Source organism: Gorilla gorilla, chromosome 13 (assembly GCF_029281585.2).
Source record: "Gorilla gorilla gorilla isolate KB3781 chromosome 13, NHGRI_mGorGor1-v2.1_pri, whole genome shotgun sequence".
Taxonomy (NCBI): Eukaryota; Metazoa; Chordata; class Mammalia; order Primates; family Hominidae; genus Gorilla; species Gorilla gorilla.
The window spans coordinates 28,764,420-28,788,934 of record NC_073237.2 but is presented as its reverse complement, the minus strand read 5'-3'; the positions used below and the strand labels follow the sequence as shown (position 1 = coordinate 28,788,934).

At 41.3% G+C, this 24,515-nt stretch overlaps 1 protein-coding gene across 5 annotated transcripts in view; it reads left to right on the top strand.

Annotated features, from left to right (window-relative positions):
- The window catches only part of UBAP1 (ubiquitin associated protein 1), a 74,638-nt gene that overhangs the window by 20,355 nt on the left and 29,768 nt on the right, over positions 1-24,515 (top strand). Inside the window, exons 2-3 of one of the 5 annotated variants that reach the window (XM_055351660.2) lie at positions 17,577-17,692; positions 22,016-22,056. The exons of 1 other annotated variant lie outside the window; for it this stretch is intronic. In XM_055351660.2, coding sequence (XP_055207635.1) covers positions 17,617-17,692; positions 22,016-22,056 — 117 coding nt within the window. In that variant the 5' untranslated portion in view covers positions 17,577-17,616. Of the gene's footprint in view, positions 1-17,576; positions 17,693-18,122; positions 18,142-22,015; positions 22,057-24,515 lie in introns of those variants that run through there. 3 more of the 5 variants (XM_055351659.2, XM_019033427.4, XM_031014675.3) reach the window with 3 other exon arrangements.

The following is a 24,515-nucleotide window of genomic DNA, read 5'->3' as shown; positions in this document are numbered from 1 at the left end:
CTTGGACTCTTTTTTATTATTTATTTATTTTTTTGAGACAGAGCCTCGCTCTGTCGCGCAGGCTGGAGTGCAGTGATGCGATTTCGGCTCACTGCAACCTCTGCCTCCCGGGTTCAAGCAGTTCTCCTGCCTCAGCCTCCCGAGTAGCTGGGACTACAGGGGCACACCACCACGCCCAGCTAATATTTTGTATTTTTAGTAGAGATGGGGTTTCACCGTATTAGCCAGGATAGTCTCGAACTCCTGACCTTGTGATCCCCCCACCTTGGCCTCCCAAAGTGCTGGGATTACAGGCATGAGCTACCGCGCCCAGCCTATTATTTATTTTTAATTTTAATTTTTTTGAGACACTATTTCTATTTTGGAATAATTTTAGATTTACAGAACATTTGTAGAGATAGTACAGAGAGTACAGAGAGTTCCTGGCTGTCCCTAACTCAGTTTTCCCTAATGTTAACCATCTTACATTACCATGATACATTTGTCAAAACTGAAAAACCTACCTTGGTACGTTAGTATCAACTAAACTCTGGACTGTATTTAGATTTCCCCTGTTTTTCTTTCTTCTTCTTTTTTTTTTTCTCTCTCTTTTTTTGAGACAGGGTCTCACTGTGTCTCCCCAGGCTGGAGTACAGTGGCATGATCATGTCCTGCTGCAACCTCGACTACCCCTGGCTCAGGTGATCCTCCTGCCTCAGCCTCCCTAGTAGCTGGGACTACAGGCACGTGCCACCATGCCTGGCTGATTTTTTTTTTTTTGGTAGAGACTGGGTTTCACCATGTTGCCCAGGCTGGTCTGGAACTCCTGGGCTTAAGAGATCCGATCCTTCTGCCTCGGCCTTGCAAAGTACTGAGATTACAGGTGTGAACCACCGCACCCAACCCAGGTTTTCTACAATTTTTTTTTTTTTTTCTATTTCAGAATCCAATCTAGAATAACTAAATTGTGTTTAGTTGTCATACTTTCTTAGTTTCTTCTGGTCTGTGATAGTTTCTTAGTCCTTCCCCCACCTCCCAGTAATTTGACAGCTTTGGGGAAAACTGGTCAGGTCCTCAGTTTGGTTTTGTCTGCTGTTTTCCTCGTAATTAGACTGGGCTTGTGGATTTTTGGAAAAATACCTGAGGTGAAGTACCTGTCTCAGTTATATGAAATCAGTATGGACTTGAGTATTTAGTTTATATTTTGGATTAAAGTCCCACATTGATTTATTTTGTTGCTCAAGTTGTTTTATCTTTGGCCATTGAGAGCTCTTTCAGATTGGCCTTGGCCTTAGAATCTGTCATTTCTCCAGAGAATAGGGCTTGTTTCTCTGTCAGTCTGATCTTCATTCCTTTGTAAAGACTTCATTTGTGGTATCTTGATAACTTTTAGGAACCACCCTTTTAGGAGGGGGTTTGTTAGTGCTATTATGGTTTTATTTTTTAAGAGATATGATTAGGATGGATAGATGTTTAGTTTGCCAACCTGATCTGATACTATTAATTTTTGCTAAACAGAATTTGTAGCATCTAGAGCTATATGCTTTAGAATTTTTCATTGTATGGTGTTTAACATACAGAAAAAATATGAATGTAAAACATCTAAGTTATGAGGCATAATAATAAACATTTGCAAGCTTATTAGTTGTCTTGAAAACTAGAGCATTACCAATACATTACTATTTATTTGTCTGTTTCTGTCCTATCCTATCCTTTTACTACTACACAGAGTTAGCTGTTCTCCCGAATTTTGGGTTTATCATTTCCTTCCTTTTATAAACCACATATATATATTCCTAAATAATATATTGTTTATTTTTGCTTAATTGTGAGCTTTATAAAAATGTTAAACTGTATATAGGCTTAAGTGATTTTATTTTTTTTTTGAGATGGAGTTTCGCTCTTGTTGCCCAGGCTGGAGTGTGATGGCATGATCTTGGCTCACCGCCATCTCCGCCTCCCGGGTTCAAGTGATTCTCCTGCCTCAGCCTCCTGAGTGAGTAGCTGGGATTACAGGCATGCGCCGCCATGCCTGCCTAATTTTTTGTAGTTTTAGTAGAGACGTGGTTTCTCCATGTTGGTCAGGCTGGTCTGGAACTCCCAACCTCAGGTGATCCACCAGCCTTGGCCTCCCAAAGTGCTGGGATTACAGGTGTGAGCCATGGCACCCAGCCTTGTTTTAGTTCTTTATTTTAGAAAGTTCCAAACTCATAAAAGTAGATTTGGCTGGGCATGACTCATGCCTGTAATCCTAGCACTTTGGGAGGGTGAGGTGGCCAGATCACCTGAAGTCAGGAAGTTCGAGACCAGTCTGGCCAACATGGTGAAACCCCAACTCTACTAAAAATACAAAAATTAACGGGTGTGGTGGTGTGTGCCTATAATCCCAGCTACTTGGGATACTGAGGCAAGAGAATCACTTGAACCCCAGAGGCAGAGGTTGTAGTGAGCTGAGATCGTGCCACTGCAGTCCAGCCTGGGTGGCAGACTGAGACTCTGTCACAACAACAACAACAACAACAACAACAACAACAGCAACAACAAAAATGTAGATTAATCCTGCTTTGTTTTAAAAACTCTTATTTTTTTTCTACTCACACACCACCACAGCAATTATCAACACAGAAAAAGAATTCTGTGGCCAAATGTGTGGGCAGTTTTCCCCACACACCGAGCAGCTGACACCAGTTGGGTGTTCTCCAGTTCAATGCTGACATTATCTACCTGGAGATAGCGTCAGATCCCACTGGTTGAATGCGCAGTCTCCAAGATTGCCCCCTAGCACTCATCAGTCACAAGTCTGGGCCTCAAGTGCTTCTGACCACCAGCTTCACTCATGTCGGGGTTCCCTCGGTCCTCTCTTTAGGTTTAATTTGCCAGAGTGTTTCACAGAACCCAGAGAAACTCTTTTATGTTTACTGGTTTATTCTAAAGGCTATTGCAAAGTATACAGATGAAGAGATTTGTCTGGCAAGGTAGGGGGGAAGGTGCACTGACTTTCCATGTCCTCCCTGGGGTGTCACCATCCACGAACCTCCGTCCAGGTGTTCAGCTAGCCAGAAGCTCTCCAAATCCAGTCCTCTTGAGTTTTTATGGAAGCTTCATGATGTTAGCATTCCTTCTCCCAGAGTACAGAGTGGGACTCTCCCTCTGTCTTTTTCTTTTGAGACACGCTTTCACTCTGTTGCCCAGCTGGAGTGCAGTGGCACCATCTTGGGTCACTGCAACCTCCACCTCCGAGTAGCTGGGATTACAGGCATGCACCACCACGCCCGGCTAATTTTTGTATTTTTAGTAGAGATGGGGTTTTACCATGTTGGTAAGACTGGTCTCAAACTCCTGATCTCAAGTGATCCTCCCGCCTCAGCCTCCCAAAATGCTGGGATTGTAGGAGTGAGCCACCCTGCCCTGCCTGTGAGAGGGGCTTAAGACTCACAAGGAGAAAGGGGTATTGGGAGAGATAGAGTTCTACCTTAGGACAGTTGAAGGGAGGGTGGGAAAAGATTTGAGAGATTCTGTTTTCTGAGGCCTGCCCTTGAGGCCTGACATACCTAACATTATAACAGAAGACTCCAGCAAGGGCTATGGGAGTTATGGGCCAGAAGCTGTAGACAAAAACCTCTGTGTCTGTGTGTGTCCGTATATGTATGTATCATAACACCATACAGCCCCAATGACTGTCAATCTTGTTTTATATACGTACCCTCTGCCCAGTTATTTTAGAGCAAATCCCAGTCATATCATTTAACCTGTCAAGTTATTTTTGTATATCTCTGAAAGATCACATAAATTACTGTAATAGCATTATCCTACCTATAGAAAATGAACTTATTCCTTAACATTATCAAATATTCATGTTTTCTCAATTTTTTTATTGTGTTTTCCTCATGTGTTTGGATTGGGACTCAAATAAGGTCTGTAAGTTAGTGATTGCTTGAGATGTATTCCTTAAGATCTTTTTCAGTCTGTAGGTTCTCTTTTCATCTTGCTTTTTTTGTGTTGAAGGAAACTGAATCACTTTTTCTAAAAGTTTGCTACAGTCAGGATTTTGCAGTTTAATTCACTACTATTTTAATTAGGATTTGGGTATGTATGGATAAAACATAAATAATCAGCTGGGTGTGGTGGTACATTCCTGTAGTCCCAGATACTTGGGAGGCTGAGGCAGGAAGATCTTTTGGGCTCAGGAGTTTGAGGCTGCAGTGAGCAATGTTCATGCCACTTCACTCCAACCTGGGCTGTTCAGAGCAAGACCCTGTCTCTAAAAACAAGGATCAACAAAAATTAAATATGCTTTTATTTCTGGTTCTTTTTTCTCTTTTCTCTGTCAGTTTTTGGTATCAGTATTATGCTGATCTCATATGAGAACTTGGAGTTCAGCAACATTCATTCAGCAGGAGTTACTGAGCACTACTGTGGCGGGGCACTATCCTTGGTGTAATGGTGAATGAGACAGAAGTGGTATTTGTCCTCATAGTGCATAAAGGCAAGTGGGGAAGACAGACAATAAACAAATCCTGAATAAATTGATAAGCTGCAAGTATATATTTGTTTCCATTTTATGTGTTGGAATAGATTAAATAAAATAGGAATAATCTGTTTCTTAAATATTTAATAGAACTTTAAAGACATCTGTTCTGACATTTATTTTAGCATACACATATTTCATAAGCATGTGAAATTACTTAAGAACCCCTTTTCTCTCCCCATAAATCTTTGACACCGTGTGAAGTTGTTCCATCCTTATATTGTTTTTCCTTTAGGCCTACAGTGTTCCCCTGGGGATTTGAGTTTTCAAGTTTTGTGAACAAGGCTGTATTATTTCTGTGGGAAAAATCATTCAGGTTTCACGTGATGGAAACAGAATGATACAATCCACTGAGTTTGAAGACTCCAGGAAGAACAAAAAATTATATTTGCAGTTACTTATTTCAGGTCAAATAAATAGCTTCTAGTATGATAACTTCTTTTTGTTTTAAAATTAACCAGTTAAGAGACTGGGCGTGGTGGTTCATGCCTGCAATCCCAGTGCTTTAGGAGGCCACAGTGGGTGGATCACTTGAGGTCAGGAGTTTGAGACCAGCCTAGGCAACGTGGTGAAATCCTGTCTCTAATAAAAATACAAAAATTAGCTGGGTGTGATGGCCCACGCCTGTAATCCCAGCTACTCGGGAGGCTGAGGCACAAGAATCTCGCTGCTGCACTCCAGAGTGCAGACGACAGAGCAAGACTCTGTCTCAAGACAACAACAACAAAAAACTAACCAGTTAGTATTGTATTAGTTACTTGTAGAGGAAAATAGTGTCAAATAGTAAGGATTTTCTTCTAAAAAAAAAAAAAGGGGGGGGTGTGGATTGTATATACTTGCTGAGTCAAGTATACTTGTCTTTCTGAGTCAAGTAAGTATACACAGTCCACACCCATTTTTTTTTTAGAAGAAAACACCGGTTTGTTTTTATGTGCCCTCAGAATTAAGATGAAGTCTTGTGCTATCTTTTTTATATGTATAAGACTAGAAAAACCAGTGAAATTCATAGTTAGAAAATAATCTATCTCTAGTCCTTTAATTCTGGAAAGAATTCCAGAGATCATTTACTCCAGTAGTAGTGTTGTTTTATGGAAGAAGCCCTAAAAGTTCTTTTTTTTTTTAATTTCAGAGGTTTTTACCCATTCTACAAGTCTTTTAATTGCCTCAGGTGCTCTTGTCTTTCTTGCCTTCTGGTATGAATTGTGATATGATTTTTGGAGTTGGGAAGGAAATTATATTTTTGGTTCAATAACTTGTTAACATTATTTTTTTGCCAACCAGTCTTTATTCAGTTGCAAGAATTAAATTGATAGGTTCGTGGTCAGATTTCCTCTTGAGGACACTGCACTGAACTCTCCGAAGAAAATACTTTAAATAAATTGTAATGAATTGGTTAAGATGCTGACTTGAAATTTCTGATTGGCTAATGCTTTAATTTTTATTTTTTTTGAGACAAGGTCTCACTCTGTTACCCAGAGTGAGAGTGCAGGCTGGAGTGCAGTGGCGCCATCACTGTTCACTGCAGCTTCGACCTCCCCAGGCTCAGGTGGTCCCCCGCCTCAACTTCCTGAGTAGCTGGGACTACAGGTGTGTGCCACCACACCTGGCCAGTTTTTGTATTTTTTGTAGAGACAGGTTGTCACTATGTTGCTCAGGCTAGTCTTGAACTCCTGGGCTCAAGTGATCTTCCAGTCTCCCAAAGTGCTGGGATTACAGGCCTGAGCAGTCACACCCAGCCCTGGCTAATGCTTTGAAGTCATGACTCCCATTCTGATTTTTAACTAGTCATTACTTTCCTGTTCTTCCATTATGGTAGTCTCACAAGACTTATAATTTCAGACTTTTTATTGGTAACTACAAGAGATTATTGTTTTAGCTTTTTCATTTTAAAGATATTGTTTTGTCTAGTTGTATTCTGAAATTACATGTTAGGTAGAATTATTAGTTGTACAATTAGCTATTAAATTTTCAGAAAGTTTGAAGGGAGAGAGTAAGTGAAAAGCCACCCCTGCTAAAGATTAGACACTGTACTAGATGTTTGGAGGATTAAGAGGAGACCAGAGCTAAGGGAAATCTTTGTCTGGATTTTATTGACCCATTTTGGAATTAGCTGCAGATCTTAAGAAATCAGGTTGGGTTGGCAGGACGTGGTGGCTCATGTCTGTAATCTCAGCACTTTGGGAGGCTGAGGCGGGAGGATCACGAGGTCAAGAGATTGAGACGAGTCTGGCCAACATGGTGAAACCCCGTCTCTACTAAAAATACAAAAGTTAGCCAGGTGTGGTGGCGGGCACCTGTAGTCCCAGCTACTCAGGAGGCTGAGACAGGAGAATGGCATGAACCCGGGAGGTGGAGGTTGCAGTGAGCCAAGATCGCGCCACTGCACTCCAGCCTGGTGACAGAGCGAGACTCCGTCTCAAACAAACAAACAAACAAAAAAACCAGTTTGGGTCAATAATTTGCGTTTACAGTACTAGTTTATCTCTGTATGTACTTATTTGTCACTTTGTAATTTTTAGGGAGTTGCTTTTCAACTGTAATCTGTTTTTATTAAACTATTTGAAATGAGCTTTGTATTCAGTCACTAGTTGTGTTTCTCACTTCCAAGTACTAACCAGACTCAACCCTGCTTCTGAGATCAGACAAGATCAGGAGCGTTCAGGGCAGTTTGGTTGTAGACACTAATTGCTTTGCTTATAAGCCTTAAGGATACCTTACAATTAATAACTTTGGTAAAACCTCATTTGAAAAGTAAGACCAAGCCTGAGCCAAACGGCAAAATCCCATCTCTACAAAAAATTAGCCGAGCATGGTGTTGGGTGCCTGTGGTCCCAGCTACTCAGGAGGCTGAGGTGGGAGGATCACTTGAGCTCGGGAGGTTGAGGCTGCAGTGAGTCAAGTTTGTGCCACTGCATTCCAGCATGGGTGACAGAGTGAGACCCTGTCTCAAAAAAAGAAAAGAAAAAAGTAAGACTAAAATCAGTTAGTGACAAAACTTACGTATTACAGCATCTTGACTTAAAAAAAAACAAACCAAAACCCTTCATTCTCTGAGTTTTTCATAAGCCAGGTATTTTCTTAAATTTGAAGTCTTAGAAACTTAGGTTATTTTGGCTCGCTAGCTGTATGTGTAGAGTGAAAATAGTATTTCTACATTTGGTCAGTTGCATAATGTTACTATACCTTTGATCCATCTGGAATTTATCTTGGTATGCAGTGTGAAGCAAGCATCGGATTTTGCTTTTTTCTAGGTGACTACCCAGTTGTCCCATGACTTGATTTTAAAAAGCAGCTTTATTATATACCAAATGTTTATATTTTGGGTATTTTTAGGGATTTCTACTTTGTTCCACTAATCTGTATTTGTACCAGTACGACACAGCTTTCAGTATTGTATCTTCTAATATTTTAATATCTGATAGGCTAGTCTCCATTTTCTTCGGACATTTTTTCTTTTTTTTCTGCGTTTGCTTAATTGTTATTTCTTTTTTTTTTTTTTTGAGATGGAATTTTTCTCTTGTCGCCCAGGCTGGAGTGCAATGGTGTGAGCTCAGCTCACTGCAACCTCTGCCTCCCAGGTTCAAGTGATTCTCCTGCCTCAGCCTCTGGAGTGGGTTAGGATTACAGGCTCCCGCCACAGCTAATTTTTGTATTTTTAGTAGAGATGGGGTTTCACCATGTTGGCCAGGCTGGTCTCAAACTCCTGACCTTAGGTGATCTACCCACCTCGGCCTCCCAAAGTGCTGGGATTACAGGCGTGGGTCACCGCGCCTGGCCGCTTAATTGTTATTTCTACATGAACTTTAGAATCAGCTTGTCTAATTAAAAAAAAAAAAAGAAAAACATGGTACTTCAGTTTTCATTTGCATCATGGCAAATTTGTATAGCAACTTAGAATTGATCTTAATAATGTTGAATATCCCGCTCAAGAGTATTGTATGTTTTTCTAATTGTCTAAGTTTTCTTTTGTGTCTTTCAGTACAGGTTTAGTTTTCTCCCTTTATGTCTTCAGTTTATTCCTAGTTGTTAACTGCTGTGGTATATTGGTATGTTGTGTGTTTCTCTTATATTTCTTTTTATTTATTTCTTTTTTTTTTTTAAAGAGATGGGATCTTGCAATGTTGCCCAGGCTGGACTCGAACTCCTGGGCTTAAGCAGTTCTCTTGTTTCAGCACATTATATTTATTATCTGGCCATGTATATATGAAGGCTGTTTCAGAGTATTAATTTGTTTCAGAATATTAATTTTGTATCCAGAAATAGTTTATCATATTCTCTTGTCAGTTTTTGGGTTTTCCTGGGAAAGTTTCTTATCTGAGTTTTTATGCTTTTTATTTCTCCCATCTAATATGAAATAACAATGCTAAGCAATTGTGATAATAATGGATATCTTTGTCTTGTTGCTGTCCTTCGTGGGAATACTTCTGTAGTCTCCCCACTAGTCAGCATAATCTGGTATTTGGTATTAGTTTTTTGTTTTTTAAAACTCATGTAAAGGAGATAGCCATATGATTTTTCTTCTTTGAGCATTAATGCTGAATTATATCAACAGAATTGTTAATGTTGGTGTTGGACTGTATTTATGCAAAAAATCTCACTTGGACATGGTTTATTCCTAAAATGTACTGGTAATTTTGGTGGTTACTTTTTTTTTAATCAAGGATTTTCATATCTGTATTTATATATTCGATTTTTCCGAAGTTTTTTGGCACCAATATTATACTCATTTTGTAAATACAAATTAGACACTTTTCTATATTTTGGATCCATTAAAATCCCATTGGAGGCCGGGCACAGTGGCTCATGCCTGTAATCCCAGCACTTTGTGAGGCCGAGGCAGGCAGTTCACCTGAGGTCAGGAGTTCGAGACCATCCTAGCCACCATGGTGAAACCCTGCCTCTACTAAAAATAAAAAAATTAGCCGGGCGCGGTGGCTCACGCCTGTAATCCCAGCACTTTGGGAGGCTGAGGCGGGCAGATCATGAGGTCAGGAGATTGAGACCATCCTGGTTAACACGGTGAAATCCCGTCTCTACTAAAAATACAAAAAAATTAGCCGGACGTGGTGGCGGGCGCCTGTAGTCCCAGCTACTCGGGAGGCTGAGGCAGGACAATGGCGTGAACCTGGGAGGCGGAGTTTGCAGTGAGCCGAGATGGCACCACTGCACTCCAGCCTGGGCAACAGAGTGAGACTCTGTCTCAGAAAAAAAAAAAATTAGCTGGGTGTGGGTGGTGGGTACCTGTAATCCCAGCTACTCGGGAGGCTGAGGCGGGAGAATTGCTTGAGCCTGGATGGTGGAGGCTCAAGCCTGGATGGAGTGAGCCGAGGTCGAGCTGGTTATTAACTCAGCTACGTATTTTAGTTTTATTTTTTGAGGTGGAGTCTCACTCTGTTGCTCAGGCTGGAGTGCAGTGGCGTGATCTCGGCTCACCGCAACCTCCGCTTCCTGGGTTCAAGCCATTCTCCTGCCTCAGCCTCCCGTGTAGCTGGGATTACAGGCATATGCCATGAGACCCGGCTAATATTTTTTGTATTTTTAGTAGAGATGGAGTTTCACCATGTTGGCCAGGCTGGTCTCAAACTCCTGACCTCAAGTGATCTGCCTGCCTTGGCCTCCCAAAGTGCTGGGATTACAGGCGTGAGCCACCACGCCTGGCCTGACTCAGCTACTTCTGATTTTGGAAATTTATCATGGTTTTCTTTGTGTCCTAATATTTACACAAGTTTTGTAAGATGTTCTTTGGGTATTTTAAAAAGTTTGTCCTGCTTTCAAGATGCTTTTGATCTAACAATATAAATTAAATCTAGATTAGAGCTAAATTAGATTTGTTATCTATTTCTGCCTAGTTTTTGTTTCCTATCATTTTTGCCTTATGAGTGGTAATGCTATGTTATTTGGGGCAATTCAGTATTGTTATTTAGTGGTTTGCACTCTTTATTGTTAATAAAGTAAAACACAATGGTTTGCACTCTTTATTGTTAATAAAGTAAAACACCTGTTACACCTCCATGAAGTCTATAACCTAGAGTCATTTGTATGCTTACTGGTCTAGAAACCACTGATTTATTCTTTGTTCTTTTTTCTCTCTCTGAAGTCGTTATCTTTCATTAGTTACCTTTTTTTTTTGTTTGTGTTTTTTTCCAGCGCTCTGTTGAATTACATATTATTGTGTTTCTTTTTAATCCTCTTATAGGTACTTGTTGCATACCAGTTTTTTTCCCCCAATTACAAAGTATGTGTGTGTTGATCATAGATAAATATATTCATCTATGCTCAGTACAGGAAACCTGGAAAACAGCACAAAAGGAAAAACCAAAAGGCTAAATTTGTGATCCCACCATTATAAAAATATCTTATCCTTATTTGTTTCCATATCCACATAAACATACTTCTCCCTTTTCCACAATGTCAGGGCCTATTAAATCTTGTTTCTGTAGGCTAGTGACTCCAATTTTCTTTTTTAGTTTGTGATAAAACGGGTGCTTAGGAAAATCTGAACCAGTATTTTATTCCAGCTGAATTAAAAGAAATTGATGTGTAAAGAAAAGCTTACTGGAGCTGTTGAAATGTTCCTCAGTATGAATCAGGGTACTGTGACCTCTTGTTGGCCTTCCATTTTCAGCCAAGTACGCCGATGTGCAGCAGACAGTAATAAGCGGGCTAAGTTTTGCAAACACAGAGCTTGTGGACAGTGATAGATCCTGAAAGTAGTGTCTCTTGCTAATTCTCAGACTTAATCTGACTGAAAGCAAGGCCTCACAAATTGAATTCAGTCTTCACAGTTACATTCTTAACTCACACAAAAAAATATTGTAATACTATTCTGTTCAAATAAAAATTTACATGTTTTCAGGCCAGGTGCGGTGGCTCACACCTGTAATCTCAGCACTTTGGGAGGCCAAGATGGGTGGATCACCTGAGGTCAGGAGTTCGAGACCAGCCTGGCCAACATGGCAAAAACCTGTCTCTACTAAATACAAAAAAATTAGCTGGGCATGGTGGTGTGTGCCTGTAGTACCAGCTACCTGGGAGGCTGAGGCAGGAAGATTGCTTGAACCTGGGAGGCAGAGAGTTGCAGTGAGCCGAGATTGTGTCACCACACTCCAGCCTGAGCGACAGAGGGAGACTCCATCTTTAAAAAAAAAAAAAAATTTTTTTTTTTACATGTTTTCTATAGGTATACTAGTTTACTGGTAGAGTGGTTGGAAATGTTTTGCCTTTTTGAAAGTTATATTTAATTCACCAACCTTCTTTTTCTTTAAACACATCGTTGCTGGTTTGAATAATTTGTCAACCTTTGTGGAGCTCTTTCTGCATGTCAGGCAGTATATAAAAGTATCTTTTGTTAATTTTTATAATAAGAATCATTTGAGGTTACTTTATATGTGGTATAGGGGAATGGTTTCCAGGCTTGGGTTTTATGGATTAGTAAGAAAAAAAATGGGACGATGAACATATGATTGCTAGCTTTTAATTTTGTCAATATAGACATTGGTATCATTTATCTTGAATACTCAATATTTAATTTGGAAACATGAATATTTTTCCTTCATTTTATTCTCTCATTATAGATTTATGGTCTATCTAGAGTTGGCTGGTTATTCAGTCTACTACCTTTATTTTACTGATGAGGGAGCTGAGGCTCCAAAATGCCTTTGAGACCCCAGAGAGAAGACAGAAAACTTCTTTCTCATGAATATATTATAGCCTAATATTGACATGTTACTAGCAGTTACAAACATAAATGTTGCTATGACTTGTATGGGAGTTAATTTTTCTTCAGGCTTGAAATGTGATGATTCCCAAAGCCATCTTTTTGTGTAAATTAGATAATTTCCTGGATTAATTTGTATCTTGGGAAATTACTGATTGCAGCTATTATTTTAGAAGTGTGACTGATAGCTTACTGAGATTCTGAGTTGCTATTTTGTTTTGGGAAGCGTTTTAGAGAGTATTATAATAATTTGACAGATATGCAAAAGGAAAGGAAGTGAAAATGAGAGAACATTAATACAGTTGCCCTTGGGCTTTCTCCTCCCTTTCTCAGAGGGCCTGGTCCTTCGCAAGGTGTTTTTTATTATTACTTTTTAAAAATTTCCTTGTCTCCTATCCCTGCCTCCTTCAACTTTTCCTTTTCCCATTTCTTTCCATTCCTTAACCCATCTCCTCTTCTTTCATTCTGGCTCCTCCTTCTCTCCCTGCATTTCTCTTGTTACCTGTTTCCCCATCTCTTTTTATTCTTAGATTTATTCTTTGTTCTTTTTTCTGATGTCTTTAACCAGTAATTCAGATTTTAAGTTACCGGGTTTTCTTCCTGTAGCATTTGAACTGAAGTGATACTGAGCTGGAAAAATAGAACATCACTGATAAGTTGTTGGTTTTGGGATTTCTAAGTTTTATTAGTGTAAAAGTTCTTGAATTATGAATGTGTGTTCCAATCCATACCACCAGCTAAAAAAGAAAAAGAATATGTTTTATTGTTATTTTTGATTGATAATTTCCCTTTAATAGAAGCATATACTTATTTTAGTGGAAATTTATGATTGATTATAAAATTTTTTTCCCTGTGATTAATTATAGCTTTACATTAGTGGCAAACATTTCTTTCAGTCTTGTTTTGTGCACATTTTTTACATAAGGCAATTTAATTTAATTTATTAAAACATTTTAAAATTTATAATTATTGGCCAGGAATGGTGGCTCATGCCTGTAATCCTAGCACTTTGGGAGGCAGGATAGCTTGAGTTCAGAAGTTCAAAACCAGCCTGGTTAACATAGTGAGACCTCATTTCTATTAAAACACACACACACACACACACACACACACACACACACACAGTTATTTTCTATTTATTATATGCTTTCTAAAAATAAAATAATTTTTTTAGTTCCATGTCTACTCCTATGTTATGTGCCTTTAGTAGACACTCTTAGTGCCATCACAACGTTATCTTCTGGATTTTCCATTATTTAATCATTTTTCCATAATTGAGTATTTAGATAGTAGGAGAGTATTGTAAAATAAATGGGTTTAGGGAAAATACAACCCTCCTAGCTTAAATCAGGAGGAATTGGATACCCTGAACAGACCAATAACAAGCAGCAAGATTGAAATGGTAATTAAAAAATTACCAACAAAAAAAGTCCAGGACCAGATGGCTTCACAGCAGAATTCTACCAGACATTCAAAGAAGAGTTGGTACCAATCCTTTTGACACTATTCCACAAGATAAAGAAGGAACCATGCCTAATTCATTGTATGAAGCCAGCATCACCCTACCAAAACCAGGAAAGGACATAACCAAAAAAGAAAACTACAGACTAATATCCTTGATGAACATAGATGCTAAAATCCTTAACAAAATACTAGCTAACCAAATCCAGCAACATATCAAAAAGATAATCCACCATGATCAAGTGGGTTTCATACCAGGGATGCAGGGATGGTTTAACATATTTAAGTCAATAAATGTGATACACCACATAAACAGAATTAAAAACAAAAATCACATGATCATCTCAATAGATGCAGAAAAAGCATTTGACAAAATCCAGCATCCCTTTATGATTAGAACTCTCAGCAAAATCAGCATATGAGGGACATACCTCAATGTAATGAAAGCCATCTCTGGGCCAGGTGCAGTGGCTCACACCTGTAATCCCAGCACTTTAGGAGGCCGAGGCAGGTGGATCACCTGAGGTCAGGAGTTTGAGACCAGCCTGGCCAACATGGTGAAACCCCGTCTCATCTAAAAATACAAAAATTAGCTCGGCATGGTGGCAGGCGCCTGTAATCCCAGCTACTCAGGAGACTGAGACAGGAGAATCGCTTGAACCCAGGAGGTGGAAGTTGCAGTGAGCCGAGATCGCACCATTGCACTCCAGCATGGGCGACAGAGCGAGACTCTGTCTCAAAAACAAAAACGAAAAAACTCAACCATCTATGACACACCTACAGCCAACATAATACTGAATGGGGAAAAGTGGAAAGCATTCCCTGTGAGAACTAGAACAAGACAAGGATGCCCGTTCTCACCACTCCTGTTCAACATAGTACTGGAAGTCCTAGCCAAAGCAGTCAGACAAGGGAAAGAAAGAAAGGGCATCCAAACTGGTAAAGAGGAAGTCAAACTGTCACTGTTTGCTGACAATATGATCGTTTACCTTGAAAACCCTAAAGCCTCCTCCAGAAAGCTCCTAGAACTGATAAAAGAATTCAGCAAAGTTTCTGGATACAAGATTAATGTACACAAATCAGAAGCTCTTCTATACACCAACAGTGACCAAGCAGAGAATCAAATAAAAAACTCAACCCCTTTTACAACAGCTGCAAAAAAATAAAAATACTTAGGAATATACCTAACCAAGGAGTCAAAAGACCTCTACAAGGAAAACTACAAAACGCTGCTGAAAGAAATCATAGATGGCACAAACAAATGGAAGCACATCCCATGCTCATGGATGGGTAGAATCAATATTGTGAAAATGACCATACTGCCAAAAGCAATCTACAGATTCAATGCAATCCCCATCAAAATACCACCATCATTCTTCACAGAATTAGAAACAACATTTCTAAAATTCATATGGAACAAAAAAAGAACCTGCACAGCCAAAGCAAGACTAAGCAAAGAGAACAAATCTGGAGGCATCACACTACCTGATTTCAAACTATACTATAAGGCCATAGTCACCAAAACAGCATGGTACTGGTATAAAAATAGGCACACAGACCAATGGAACAGAATAGAGAACCCAGAAATAAACCCAAATACTTACAGCCAACTGATCTTCGACAAAGCAAACAAAAACATAAAGTGGGGAAAGGATACCCTTTTTAACAACGGCGCTGGGATAATTGGCTGGCCATATGTAGGACAATGAAACTGGATCCTCATCTGTCACCTTATACAAGATATATTAAGGACTTAACGACCTGAAACTATAAAAAATTCTAGAAGATACCATTGGAAAAACCCTTCTAGACATTGGCTTAGGCGAGGATTCATGACCAAGAACCCAAAAGCAAATGCAATAAAAACAAAGATAAATAGCTGGGACCCAATTAAGCTAAAGAGCTTTTGTCAGCAGAGTAAACAGACAACCCACAGAGTGGGAGAAAATCTTCATAATCTATACATCTGACAAAGGACTGATATCCAGAATCTACAACCAACTCAGTAAGAAAAAAACAATCCCATCAAAAAGTGGGCTAAGGACATGAATAGACAGTTCTCAAAAGAGGATATACAGATGGCCAACAAACATGAAAAATGCCCAACATCACTAATGATCAGGGAAGTGCAAATCAAAACCACAATGTGATACCACCTTACTCCTGCAAGAATGGCCATAATAAAAAAATAAAAAAACAGTAGATGTTGGCATGGATGCAGTGATCAGGCAACACATTTACACTGCTGTGGGAATGTAAACTAGTACAGCCACTCTGGAAAACAGTGTGGAGATGCCTTAAAGAACTAAGAGTAGAACTACCATTTGATCCAGCAGTCCCACTACTGGATATCTACCCAGAGGAAAAGAAGTCATTTGAAAAAGATGCTTGCACATGTATGTTTATAGCAGCACAATTCACAAGTGTAAAATCGTGGAACCAACCCAAATGCCTATCAATCAACGAATGGATAAACTGCTGTGTGTATATATGTATATACGATAGTGTGTGTGTGTGTGTATATATGTATATACGTATGTATATATGTGTCATATACATATATATGATGGAATACTGCTCAGCTGTAAAAAGGAATGAATTAGCATTTGCAGTGACTTGGATGAGATTGGAGACTGTTCTAAGTAAAGTAACTCAGGAATGGAAAACCAAACATCGTATGTTCTCACTGATACGTGAAACCTAAGCTATGAGGACGCAAAGGCATAAGAATGATACAGTGGACTTTGGTGACCTGGGGGGAAGGGTGGGAGGGGGGCGAGGGATAAAAGACCACAAATAGGGTGCAGCGTATACTGCTCGGGTGATGGGTGCACCGAAATCTCACAAATCACCACTAAGGAACTTATGTAACTGAATACCACCTGTACCCCAATAACTTATGGAAAAATAAATAATAAAGGGGTTTAAAAAAGTACAGGAAGTTATTGGTGAAATGTGTGTACATATATATATGTACACACACACATACATACATGTATGTACATATATATAAAAGATGTTCTGGGGGAAGAAAACTCACCCTAAGTAGGTATTAAAATGCCTTTGAGCTTTGAGAGACTGAAGTTTTGCTGCATAGTGGACCTTAGAAAAATCTTTATGTGCCCAAATATAGATTTCTCATATTCTTAAGGACTGTGGAAAATAATATATAATATTGGAAAAAAATCTATTTTATCAGCTCTATTGAGGCATGATTTTAAAAATTTTACATTATTTACTAATAAAGAGAACTGTATTTTATTTTTCATTTACTATTCCTTGTGGTCTTCTATCTAGTTGTTCACTGCCTCATTGCCTCTCTGATTTTCAAACTCGGAAGTTGTTGACACGCGTCTTTCTGGCCCTCTCCTCTGGAGCACCTCTCTGCTGCCAATTTTTTTCTGCCATTTTTTTCTTGTAATTTAATTTTAAAAACAACTTACTGAGGTGAAATTCACATAGCATGAAATTAACCATTTTAAAATGATCAATTTAGTGGCATTTAGTACTCTCATAGTGTTGTGTAATCACCATATCTAGTTCTGAAACCTTTCCTTCACTCCAAAGGAGACCCTTAACCAATTACACAGTTTCTCTTTCCCAGACCCTGGCAACCGCCAGTCTGCTTTCAGTCTCTTTGGATTTTCCCTTTCTGGACACCTCATATGAATGGCATCACACAATATTTGTGAACTTTTATGTCTTCTTTTTTTTATTTTAAATTTTTTTTAGAGCTGGGGTCTCACTCTGTTGCCCAGGCTGCAGTGCAGTGGTGCGATCATAGTTCACTGCAGCCTTTACCACCTGGACTCAAGTGAACCTGATTAGCTGGGACTACAGGCATGCACCACCACACCATGCTAATTTTTTTTTTTTTTTTTTTTTTTTGAGACTGGCTCTCTTGCCCAAGCTGGAGTGCAGTGGCTTAATCATGGCTCACGGCAACCTTTGCCTCCTGGGCTCAAGCCATCCTCCCACCTCAGCCTCCCAAGTAGCTGGGACTACAGGTGCGTACCACCATGCTCGGCTAATGTTTGTATGTTTAGTAGAGATGGGGTTTTGCCATATTACCCAGGCTGGTCTCAAACTCCTGAGCTCTAGTTAATTTTGAAATGTAGAATATATTATTGTTAACTGTAGTCACCTTACTGTACAATAGAATACCAGAACTTATTCTTCCTATGTGATGGTAACTTTAATCGTTCCTCAACTTCTCCCCATCCCACTCCCTGCCCTTCCCTTTACTACCCTCCCCACCTCTCCGGCCTCTGGTAATTACTATTATACTCTCTACTTTTTTGGGAGGGGTGTTTGCTATTTATTTATGATAAATATTCCACATCTCTGATTCTCCGCAGTCAGAAGTTCTTTGAGAGGATGCCATCAGCCTTGGTCAGTCAGAGAATGGAGTCATCTGATTTACCATCCTGTGAATGGCCCTAGGCAGATAGCATAGGTGATTGTTGTTACTGTTTTGAGACAGAATCTCTGTCTGTTGCCCAAGCTGGAGTGCAGTGGCGTGATCTCGGCTCACTGCAGCCTCTGCCTCCTGGGTTCAAGTGATTCTTCTGCCTCAGCCTCCCGAGTAGTTGAGACTACAGGCATGTGCCACCATGCCCAGCTAATTTTTGTATTTTTGTAGATACTGGGTTTCACCATGTTGGCCAGGCTGGTCTCGAATTCCTGACCTCAGGTGATCTGCCTTCTTTGGCTTCTCAAAGTTCTAAGATTACAGTTGTGAGCCACCGTGCCTGGCTGGTGGTGGTGGTGGTGGTTTTTTTAATTTTTTTAATTTTTGTTTTTTCAACTTTTATTTTGATTTGGGGACACATGTGCAGTTTGTTACCTGAGTAACAAAAAAAAAGCCTCTGCTTTTATGAGATAAACTTTTTTAGATTCTGTATGAGTAAGATCATACAAAATTTGTCTTTCTGTGTCTGGCTTTTTTCAGTTAACACAAAGTCCTGCAGATTCATTCACATTGTCATAAATGACAGGATTTCATTCTTTTTTTTTTTTTGAGACAGTCTTGCTGAGTTGCCCAGGCTGGAGTGCAGTGGCACCATCTCGGCTCACTGCAACCTCCGTCTCCCAGCCTCAAGTGATTCTCATGCTGGATTTCATTCATTTTTTTATGGTGAACAGTTGAGCCTTTTAAAAAAGCCAAGCATCTGCCTGGGCGCAGTAGCTCGCGCCTGTGATCCCAGCACTTTGGGAGGCCGAGGCGGGTGGATCACAAGGTCAAGAGATCCAGATTATCCTGGCCAACATGGTGAAACCCCGTCTCTACTAAAAATACAAAAAATTAGCCAGGCGTGGTGGCGGGGGCCTGTAGTCCCAGCTACTCGGGAGGCTGAGGCAGGAGAATGGCTTGAACCCGGGAGGCGGTGGTTGCAGTGAGCCAAGATCATGCCACTGCACTCCAGCCTGGTGACAGAGCGAGACTCCATCTCAAAAAAAAAAAAAAAAAAAAAAGCCAAGCACATCCATTTAAATTTTGGTGGAACTTCTTTATAACATTCCTGATGTCAGCATATTCTAGGTGTTGTTTGGAAAATTATTTATTAAATCAAAGACTCAAACAGCCTCTCTCAAGTTCTTTACCTCAACAACAGTTGCTTCTTCAAACAGCTGATATCACACAATTTTTATTGGGGTTATAGAAATGAAACACTAATTTTCTGCATATGTCTGTGAGCATATTCACAACTCTCATTGCTGGAAGTTTAGATACCGCTACTTTCCCAATTTAGGAAAACAGATTTCTGGTATGTGCCTACGTGGGAAGGTTGAGGCTGCTAAGAATCTTGCTTCTGGGTTTTAGAAGTCTCACTGTGAGACTGGGTGCAGTGGCTCATGCCTGTAATTGCAGCACTTTGGGAGGCTGGGGTGAGTGGATCACTTGAGCCCAGGAGTTGAAGACCAGCCTATCCAACATGGCAAAACCCCGTTTCTACTAAAAATACAAAATAATTAGCCGGGTGTGATGGCACACTCCTGTAATCCCAGCTACTCAGGGAAGCTGAGGCATGAGAATTGTTTGAACCTGGGAGGCAGAGGTTGCAATAAAGATTGTGCCACTGCACTCCAGCCTGGGCGACAGCGAGATGCCTATGAATGTTTTCTGCGCATATAGAAAGGTTAAATCATTTTCAGTATGGTTTGCTGGTTCTTTGAAAATTGATAATACATACACTTTATAAATTTAATTCTCCATGAACTACAATATCAAACAGAATACACTCTATCTCTACACCGTGCTGAAAAATGGAAACTTTTTTTTTTTTTTTCTTTTTGGAAACAGGGTCTTGCTGTGTCGCCTAGGCTGGAGTGCAGTGGCACAATCACTGGTCACTGCAGCCTTGACTTCCTGGGCTCAGGTGATTCTCCTACCTCAGCCTCCCGAGTAGCAGGGACTACAGGCATGCAACACCACACCGGCAAATTTTTTGTATCTTTGTAGAGATGAGGTTTCACCATGTTGCCCAGGCTGGTCTTGGAACTCCTGGGCTCAAGTAATCCACCTGCCTCAGCCTTCCAAAATGTGGGATTACATGTGTAAGTCACCACGCCTGGCTGAAAACAGAAACTTTTCAAGAAAAGTTTTAAAAGAAACTACCACATTAATAGATGTTACCATATAACGTTCAGAAATACAAATATTTTATGAATTATTCCCAGTCCTATTACTTAGAGGCAACCATTGTAAATATTTTTTATGTACAAGTTGAGTATCCCTCATCTAAATCCTTGGCACCAGAAGTGTTTCAGATTTCAGATTTTCTAACTTTTTGCCTCATACTTACTGGTGCAGCGTCCCTAATCTGAAAAAAATGCCCCTGTGAACATTGTCTTGTCTTGTCTCCCTCCCCTCCCCTCCTTTCCTCTCCTCTCCTCTCCCCTCCCTTCCCCTCCCCTCCCCCCTCCCCCTTCCCCTCCCCTCTCCCCTCCCCTCCCCTCCCTTCTCTCCCCTTTCCCGTCTCCACTTTCCCCTCTCCCCTCCCCCTTCCCTCTCCCTTCCCCTTCCCTCTCTCTTCCCCTTTCCCTCCCCCTTCCCTCTCCCTTCCCCTCCCCCTTCCCTCTCCCTTCCCCTCCCCTCTCCCCCCTCCCCTCCCCTCTCCCCCTCCCCTCCCCTCTCCCCTCCCTTCTCCCCTCCCTTCTCCCCTCCCTTCTCCCCTCTCCCCTCTCCCCTCCCCTCTCCCCCTCCCCTCTCCCCTCCCTTCTCCCCTCTCCCCTCTCCCCTCTCCCCTCCCCTCTCCCCCTCCCCTCTCCCCTCCCTTCTCCCCTCTCCCCTCTCCCCTCTCCCCTCCCCTCCCCTCCCCCTCCCCTCTCCCCTCCCCCTCCCCTCTCCCCTCCCCCTCCCCTCTCCCCTCCCTCTCCCCTCTCCCCTCCCCCTCCCCTCTCCCCTCCCTCTCCCCCTCCCCTCTCCCCTCCCTCTCCCCTCTCCCCTCCCCCTCCCCTCTTCCCTCCCCCTCCCCTTTCCCTCCTCCTCCCCTCCTCTTCCCTCCCCCTCCCCTCCCCTCCCCTCCCCTCCCCTTCTCTCCCCTCCCCTCCCCTCTCCTCTCCTGCCCTCTCCTCTCCTCTTTTCTTAGACAGGGTCTTGTGCTGTTGCACAGGCTAGAGTTCAGTGGCACCTTCTTAACTCACTGCAGCCTCAAATCCTGAGCTTAAGTGATCATCTCACATCAGCCTCCCAAGTAGCTAGGACGATAGGCATGCATTACCACGCCCAGCGAATTTTTGATTTTCATTAATTAATTATTTTTTTGTGTGAGACAGGGTCTCGCTGTGTTGCCCAGGCTGTAGTGCAGTGGCTCACTGCAACCTCAGTCAACCTCAGTCTCCCGGGCACAAGCGATCCTCCCATTTCAGCCTCCCAAGTAGCTGGGACTACAGGTGTATGCCAACACGCCCAACTAATTTTTTCAATTTTTTATAGGGACAGGGTCTCCCTATGTTGCCCAGGCTGGTCTCAAACTCCTGTGCTCAAGTGATCCCCCCAGCTCGGCCTCACAAAGTACTGGGATATAGGAGTGAGCCACCAAGCCTGGCCTCGGCTAATTTTTAATTTTTTTTATATAGAGATGGGGTCTCACTATGTTGCTGGTCTCAAATTCCTGAGCTCAAGTGATCCTCCCACCTCTGCCGCCCAAAGCACTGGGATTACAGGCATGAGCCACAGTGCCTGGATCTTTTTTTTGGACTTTGGGAGTGAGACGTGAGGATTCTGTCAGCCCTGAAACCTTAGGTCTTCTGGTTTCTTTTTTGTACTCTCAAGTGTACTACCTTCAAGGTATAATGTGCCTAAGAAATATTTCCTTGTTTTTCAGGTTCTAAATGGCTTCTAAGAAGTTGGGTGCAGATTTTCATGGTAAGTGGACTGTTAGAATCATGGTTTAAGTTATGATTTGATCAGAGGATTTGGAATCACTTAGCATAGTTTTAAGTACAAGTGCCCCTTTTTGTCTCTTTTAATGAACAGCTTGACAAAAATAAAGTTGTACAACAATGTATCATGTATATCCGAAAGGTCTTCAGAGAACTTGAAGTATTTCTTCAAATGGGTAGTTAAACTTCAGAGCGTCTCTGGTTATTGTACTTGAAACTACTAGTGATAGATTAGGAGTCTGCCTGTTGTGGTTCTTCAGCAGCATTGAAGGTATAGTTACTGGCCGGGCGCGGTGGCTCACGCCTGTAATCCCAACACTTTGGGAGGCTGAGGCGGGTGGATCACGAGGTCAGGAGATGGAGACCATCCTGTCTAACACGATGAAACCCCGTCTCTACTAAAAATACAAAAAATTAGCCGGGCGTGTTGGCGGGCGCCTGTAGTCCTAGCTACTCGGGAGGCTGAGGGCAGAAGAATGGCGTGAACCCGGGAGGCGGAGCTTGCAGTGAGCCGAGATCGCACCACTGCACTCCAGCCTGGGCGACAGAGCGAGACTCCGTCTCAAAAAAAAAAAAAAAAAAAAAGAAGGTATAGTTACCTTTCCCTTTCCTGTTCCTCGGTCATAGCTCTTCTCCACATGTGTGTGTGAAAAATTCTAACCCTTTGGTTAATGCTTTATAATGTTTTAGTTTAGTTCCCTGTGCCCCATCAAAGGAAGTAATTTACTACAAATCAATCACTATATTACAGAGGTATCAATACTGATATTTATAATTTTGAATTTGAAATTAAGAGTTTCTCTGTCATCTTTTCCTAAGATACAACCTTCCAAAATGGAATACAATAATAAACTACTATCTGCCTTTGGAGGGGAATGGAGGGAGGTGGAGGTAGTTAAGAAGTTAAAATTATACCCTTTTTTAATACAGTAGAAGATAAGAATTTAAAACCAGAAGTAGCCAAATAACACAATTATTTTAAGAGAGGTTTTAAAGCCAATCTTCCATGTTAAAAATTATATCAGCCAGGCACAGTGGCATGTGCCTGCAGTCCCAGCTACTCAGGGGGCTAAGGTGGGAAGATTGCTTGATCCCAGAAGTTTGAAGTTGCAGTGATCATGCCACTGCACTCCAGCCTGGGTGACAGAGTGAGACCCTGACTCAAACAAAAAAATACATATATATATCACATCATTTTAAGAATGATTTACTAGACTGCCTGGGGACGTGTTGGTATGCTCTTCTGAGCTGCCAGTGGTTGCTTGATAAGATCACTCAGCTGAGTCAGAGTGGTGTAGCGGTGATTGTGATTTTACTTGATTATATATTTTATACAACAGCCTTTGAATTTTGATTTGTTAGTGTGCATATACTTACATAGATAACCTGCCTGAGTTTTTAAAAATCCTTTTGAAGTTATTCAAACTCTGGAATTAGCATTCCTTAAAGAGGTCAGGCATCTTATTTTTCAGGTGAGCTATTTCCTATTATTTATGGATTATTACAGGTCTTCTTAAAAGTATTCAAATGATAGTAGAAAGGCAGATCTGGGCAGGGCACGTTGGCTCATGCCTGTAATCCCAACAGTAGATTAGGAGGTTGAGGTGAGAGGATCGCTTGAGGCCAGGAGTTCAAGACCAGCCTCAGCAACATAGTGAGACCCTGTCTCTACAAAAAAATTTTAAAAATTAGCGGGGTATGCTGGTATGTGCCTGTAGTCTCAGCTACTCGAGAGGCTGGGAGGTGGGAGAAGTGCTGAGCCCGGGAGGTCAAGGCTGCAGTGAGCCATGATCACGCCACTGCACTCCAGCCAGAATCACATGAGAGCCTGTCTCAAACAAACAAACAAAAAATGATTCTTGCCACTGAGCTTAAGAAAAGAAAAAGGGAAAAAAAGGCAGATCTGAATTCCCTCTAGATCACCTTTTCAAGGGAGAAAAGAGAGGACAGAGCCAAGGGCAGAGGAAAAGCTTAGGGAGAGAAAATATAGCAAAAATGAAAAATTTACACTTATTTCAAAAGATAGACTTTCTGTTTTGAATCTTTGGAACATCTGTTTTGATCAGACTGAAAATAGTTGGACCACATGTTTTGTGTTTCAACTGAACATTCCAGAGAGAAGATTATAATTCTGAAGGTGTCTGTTCATAAAGACTGGTATTTCCCACATCTCCTTAAATTCCTAACCAGGCCGGGCGTGGTGGCTCACGCCTGTAATCCCAGCACTTTGGGAGGCCGAGGCGGGTGGATCACCTGAGGTCAGGAGTTCAAGACCAGCCTGACCAACATGGAGAAACCCTGTCTCTACTAAAAATACAAAATTAGCCGGGTGTAGTGACGCATGCCTGTAATCCCAGCTACTCGGGAGGCTGAGGAAGGAGAATCGCTTGAACCTGGGAGGCAGAGGTTGCAGTGAACTGAGATGGTGCCAATGCACTCCGT